Source organism: Sorex araneus, chromosome 2, assembly GCF_027595985.1.
Source record: "Sorex araneus isolate mSorAra2 chromosome 2, mSorAra2.pri, whole genome shotgun sequence".
Taxonomy (NCBI): Eukaryota; Metazoa; Chordata; class Mammalia; order Eulipotyphla; family Soricidae; genus Sorex; species Sorex araneus.
Genome location: NC_073303.1, coordinates 194,471,764 through 194,478,202, shown reverse-complemented (window position 1 = coordinate 194,478,202; position 6,439 = coordinate 194,471,764). Strand labels below are relative to the sequence as shown.

General features: G+C 36.0%; 2 protein-coding genes across 3 annotated transcripts; both read left to right on the top strand.

The window, feature by feature from the left end:
• Positions 1-744: 744 nt before the first annotated feature.
• LOC101538300 (keratin-associated protein 19-8-like) lies at positions 745-1,053 on the top strand. Of its 2 annotated transcripts, none has more exons than XM_055129709.1 (2): positions 745-826; positions 935-1,053. In XM_055129709.1, the coding sequence occupies exons 1-2, from the start codon at positions 745-747 to the stop codon at positions 1,051-1,053; spliced, it is 201 nt and encodes a 66-aa protein (XP_054985684.1). The 2 variants fall into 2 exon arrangements, with proteins under 2 accessions (XP_054985684.1, XP_054985685.1); XM_055129710.1 differs by having other exon boundaries at positions 745-860; positions 978-1,053.
• Positions 1,054-6,151: 5,098 nt separating this feature from the next.
• On the top strand, positions 6,152-6,439 carry LOC101542626 (keratin-associated protein 19-6-like). Its single transcript, XM_055124881.1, has 2 exons — positions 6,152-6,215; positions 6,327-6,439. The coding sequence occupies exons 1-2, from the start codon at positions 6,152-6,154 to the stop codon at positions 6,437-6,439; spliced, it is 177 nt and encodes a 58-aa protein (XP_054980856.1).

Here is a 6,439-nt window from a genome sequence, read left to right as displayed (position 1 = left end):
GAAAAATTATGCCAGTTAGGAAGGTCAAAATTCTAAAATTAAATAAAAATAACTCATCTTTTTCTTTCCTAAAATTTTTCTTTGTTTGTTTCAGTCTTATTCTCAAGAGTCAAGTTGATTCTTCCTAGCTCTCATTTTTTCTACTGCTTACTTACCTGAAAGAGATAAACTACATTTTAAATGAAGGAATAAAATTCATGAAAGAATAGATTATAGATCTTGATGTTTAACCCCCATCTATAATTTATTTTTTTAAAGTAAAACAAATCAAAGACATATGGCATTGAAGAAATCTTTAATTGAGAACCACATTGCCCAAATCAATTGATATGCTTGACTACAAAAATCCTGCTTGGGATCTAAAATGTCCGGCTTTCAAGTCAACAACATTTGATAATATGTGATGCAAGAAGTATTTCTCCAACTTTATCAAGGTATACTTGAAAAAATAAAATGGTCCTATTTCGTGTCAGCATGGTGCTGCAATAATTTATAAAGGCCACCCAAATTAGGCCACAAAGCTCTCTCAGACAATTTAATGACTGTGAAAGCCACTCGCTGTGTCACAGGACAATGAATGAGTTGTGCCAAATGTAATAACTTTTTAAAATGACACAAAAGGAGGGAATGCATGTGATTTGTCACGTGTTTGGATCAAGGTATATAAGCATCCCTCTGTACGGGCTGCTATTCGTATTCAAGATCTTACTTTGCACAGAACACCATAACTCCACCCCTAACACCATGAGCTACTATGGCAACTGCTGTGGAGGCCTGGGCTATGGCTATGGAGGCTTCAGTGGCCTAGGCTCTAGCTACGGCTGTGGTTTTGGCAGCTTCCGCAACCTGGGCTGGGGCTGTGGCTGTGGCTGTGGAGGCTATGGCTCTGGCTATGGCTCTGGTTATGGCTCTGGTTATGGGTCTGGCTATGGAGGCTGTGGCTGTGGCTCTGGCTATGGCAGCTACGGCTACGGTTCTGGCTACGGTGGCTACGGATGTGGCTGCTGCCGCCCATCCTGCTGTGGAGGATACGGATTCTCTAACTTCTACTGAAATCCCATGCTGGGTGCCAAACATCTGAGACCATGAGATGATAAACTGTTCAAACAACCGAAGGTTGAGCCAAAATTAATCTCTGAGAACCAAACAGATTTATTTTGTTTTAACATCTGATATTTTAAGAATTAGCTTCCTAAATTTGTTTGCTCCCTGTCTTCTTTCATAACTAGGATTTTTCTATGCTTGCTGCAATAAACTATAATCATTTGAAATGACACCTGTGGCTTATATGATTTCTTTGATGTAAATGCTGATTTTCCCTTGCACTTGTATTAAACTTCACTATTGTAAAAAAAAAAAAATAACTACCTTGAAGATTGATTATAGGTCCCTGCAACAACATAAGTACTTAAAGACTAATGTTTCGAGAAGTAGTCCACTTTATGCATTTTCTACCTCATTTTAATGTTCAGCGTTAGTTTCAATTTAGAACCTTTATGGAAGCTGGAGAGATAGCACAGTGAGTATTATGCTTGCCATGCATATAGCCAATCTGGTTTCAAGAATTAGCTCCTCATATGGACCCCGGAAGCCTGAACGCTGAGTCAGGAATAAGCCCTGAGCACTGCCAAGCGTGGCCCCAAAACAAAAACAGAAACTTGAAATATATTTGTTGTGTTGGTGACTAGATCTAAAAAAAGGAAAAGAGAGAGAAAAGTGATTAGGCAGTGCTAATTCCAACTGCTATGAAAATACTGAAATGCATTTGAAAAAAAAAACTGCAGGCTTATTTAATTAAACATAAGAATAGATTGGTTTAGCAAGCTTGGAAGAGCTACCCATTTTAGTCAATCATTAAATCTAGTCAATCAGTCAAACATCCAGTCCTAACATATTGGCTTTACATTGAGTAGATGAGGGAATTAATAGCTCGATGACTTTATCAGATCAGTGTACCACTTAGTCTGACAGAAGTACAATGTCAGCTATTCTGTTTTCTTAATGGCTAATAGCATTTCTCCACAATTTGGGGAAAAGAATTCTGTAGCTCTAAAGATAATGGTAATGAAGGTGATTACTTGAAAAGATGTTTGACACTCCCGGAAAATGTAATGTTATCATATTATTAGAAATTGGACCTACTGAATTTTATTATATTTTTTGTACCTAAGAAAAATGATTGAGCATTTTTTTGCTTCTTGCCTCCTTTTTATATTTGATTTAGTGTTTATTTTCCTAAGAGGGCAGGAAAGTCTTGTTCTGTGTGGTAGAAACAACATTGCATCATGCTTCCATTCTTTATATACTGTGTTGGTCTTAGATGGATCCTTTTCTTCTTTCTTTTTTGAGTCACAAACTTCAGAGACTGGTTCTATTAAGAAAAAAAAAAGTTTGTAAGGAGAATTAAAATAAAATGTATTTATTTTCTAAAAGAATGTTTTATGTCATAGCAAGGAAGAATATATTTAATAAACTCTCATAGCAAAAACAAGACCCTACAGCCATTCTTGGAATCATTCCATTTTACAATTTAATTTTTTTTACAATTTAAAATTTACTGTTTGAAGGTGAAGTCTTCCTGACATACTCCTTGGAGTTCCCTTTATCAGCCTTCTTATTTGATCTACCTACTTTAAATGTACACCTATCATAAAATCATCAGAATCAAAAGAGGATTGTGAGAAGGAAAAACGGCATTATTTGTCACTCCAGTGCATCCTTAATTTATAAGGATAAACTATTGCTTATCTTCATGAAGCTGGGATCACAATTTCAAGTCCCAATCTGGTGCATATCAGAGTTAGAAGGCAGAATGACATACTGAAACCTATTACACTATTTTGCACTTTGGGGTCTTAGTGGACACACAAAAAATGAAATGTTCAGGAACCAGAGAGCACAGCAGGTTAGGCATTTGCCTTTTATGTAGCTGGTCCGGTTCCCCTCACAGCACATATGATCATCAGAGCCCACCAGAAGTGATCCATGCATACAGAGACAGGATTGAGCCCTGAGCAGAGCTGGGTGTAACCCCACCCCCACCCCTTTATTAAAAGCATGAAATATTCAAACTATCAACTGTTTTATTTTTATAGTAATAAATTATAATGGAAGCAGTCTGGAGAAAGCAGATGAAAGAAATGAACAATCTAAACAATCTAGCAGTTGCTCTATTTTTAAAGAAATAAATAATGGAACCAGTTCCAAAGAGAGAAGAAAGAACTGAACAAAAACTGAACAATCACGAAGACTTAAGTGACCTATATACTATGTAAGATGCCCAACGCAATTGTTAAAGTAAAAGCAAATAAAAATAATATATAGCTATTATATCTATGAAAACTATCAAATTAAAGAGTTTCAGGGCCGGAGCGATAGCACAGCAGGTAGGGCGTTTTCCTTGCGCGCGGCCGACCCGGGTTCGATCCCCGGCATCCCATATGGTCCCCCAAGCACCGCCAGGAGTAATTCCTGAGTGCAAAGCCAGGAGTAACCCCTGAGCATCGCTGGGTGTGACCCAAAAAGAAAAAAAAAACAACTTAAAAAAAAAGTTTCAGAATAATTAGTGTAAGAAATGTAAAAAACTGGAACATATATATATAAAACCATTATATCTGTATATATGTATATATATACATAAAATGGGGATACTGTAAACATAAAAACCCTGTTGGAAAATGTTTGTTAGAATCACTAAAGCTACATATAAATAATATATATAAGCACATATACATATATATAAATTAATAACATATACTATATTATATATATCCATATAAAATAATGTCTACTTAACAACACATAGAAACTTTATTCAGTTCATCAAAACATTTAAAATAAATAAAAGGAAAGAGAACAAAATTTATGATAATTCTTCTTTTTGTATGCTCAAACTATAAGTGCACAAATATAGATTTACAAGAGCTATCACAAGAAAGTTATAGTCTATTCATACAATGGACTACTTTGCCATAATAAAAACAGTAAAACTAACTTTTTAGGTAGAACATGTGTATTTCACAGGCATAAAGACATGCAAAATAATTCAGGAGGTTGAGAAAAGTACTTATATACAGCATGATTTCATTTATTTAATATCCAGGCCAAACTTGTAAGGAATAATTCTGGTAGAGTGAAAAGAGAGATTTTAGACAATTGAGTATGATTTATTTAGATAATCTTTTAGTATATGACAATATAAATGACAAAATTTAGAATTCTGTGTTTCATTTTATTTTATTTTTTTCTTTTTGGGTCACACCTGGCGATGCACAGGGGTTACTCCTCCTGGCTTTGCACTCAGGAATCACTCCTGGCAGTGCTCAGGGGACCATATGGAGTGCTGGGAATCGAACCCGGGTTGACCGCGTGCAAGGCAAATGCCCTACCTGCTGTGCTATCAATCCAGCCCCAGATTTCTGTGTTTTAATATATTTTTGCACACCAACAAGAAGAAATGCATGAAATAATAGGCTATATTTTTCATTAAAACAAGAAATTTAAATTTATTTTTCCTTGCAATCCTTGGATACATCATAGTTACTTATGTATATAACAGATGTCACCTTTATAAGGATCATAGAATGCATTAACCCATTCAATGCTTATTTATTGAGTTTATGCTTCAGATTAGTCATTGAACAGTAGTCATCCAATTGGAAAAATAAACTATTTTTATATACTCACCAATAGCTGAATAGTAGGTTTGATGCCATATTGAGTTAATAATAAGGATGCTAATTAAAAATTAAGGGCATTTATGGGTGTCTAGGTTATGGGTGATACACTATTGGATTAAGCTCAAAGGTATTTGTGTTCAACTTTTTATTTTTCTATACTTTTTATGTCAAACTCACTCTTGGAAATTCTGAAGACATTCTGTCTTTGAATAAATCTCACAAGGTCTTTGGAAATGATATTCTCAATGGTTAGGATCTTAATAAATATTTCATAACCTAGCAGAAACCAACTTTCTGTTTTCTGAGAGAAAATACATTTAACCAATCACAAATAAAGAGGATTCAAAGAGGTTTTTTTGAAGATACAATAGATATGAATAAAAATAGAGAAGAATTTAACTAAGGAGTGGGTAGAAATTATGCACATCAATGAGAAATTATGTATCTCACTATTTCATCTAGTTCCAATCCAAAGGAGAAACTGAGGCAAAGTGATATTTGAAAACGGATAGACCTCAAAATCAGCTATATAGATAGATATATAGATAGACTATCACAGTCTATCTACAAATTGACTTCAAAATCAGCTAGGGTAAAAGGAGGAAATAGGGGAGACAGTGTCAGAAAAGCAAAATCAGTCTTTATTTTGGCAGTACCTTGGATAAGTTATATGCTAAAAAGGTAGGAAAGATAACAAAAGAGGAACTTGAACAATTTTTAGTCCTTTATGAAATATTTCATTACTGTGACTTACCTTTAGTATATGGACAATATTATTCTATCTTGTTAATTCAATTTTGAAAAAAGGTCAAACAAGTATGCCAAACTAAACAAAAAAGATGTTCTATGATGGTCAATCTTATATGAATCATAGAGAAAAGGTGGCTCAATTTCTATTCCAGCATTTTTCTCTAAATTTCCAAACTATTTCTGTCAGTTGAGTTGATGCCTTCAGATTTTCTAATTTTTTTTTACTTTGAAAGTAGACTTCACTATGAGTTTTTGGATATTTTGAAATGATAAGATAAATTGTACACACTGGAATTCAACCAATTTCTTTCATGTTATTCTAAGTAGAGAATCACAATTCAAACCACGCCAGAGATGATGCAATCTCTAATTTTAAACACAGCACGTTCAAATAAGTGGAGTTAAATGCACCTGACTATGAAGAAATACATTTAGTTTGGTATGGCCAGACTTTGAAGATTTTCTAATTCCATTTCATAAAAGGGATGAAATATGTTGAAGTGACACCGTGACTAGGAGATAACGCGAACTAAATACTTTAAAGAGTTCAAGAGCCTCTTGGTAAGGATGGTAGCAAGCAGCAGGGAGAAGAACCCCAAATATGCGGCAGGTGATTGGTCACATGATCTAAGCAAGGTATAAAAGCAACACCTCCGCGGACAGGGACAATCACACTCAGGATCTTGCCTTGAACAGCAAACCCTTTCACTCACCCCATCACCATGTGCTACTATGGCAGCTACTATGGAGGCCTGGGCTGCGGCTATGGAGGCTTCGGTGGACTAGGCTGTGGCTATGGCTGTGGCTACCGAGGCTATGGCTCCGGATTTGGAGGCTGTGGCTGTGGCTACGGAGGCTACGGCTCCGGATTTGGAGGCTGGGGCTGTGGCTATGGAGGCTATGGCTCTGGGATCGGAGGCTATGGCTATCGCTCTGGCTATGGAGGCTGGGGATGTGGCTGCTGGCGCCCAACTTGCTGTGGGGGATACGGCATCTCCGGGTTCTACTGA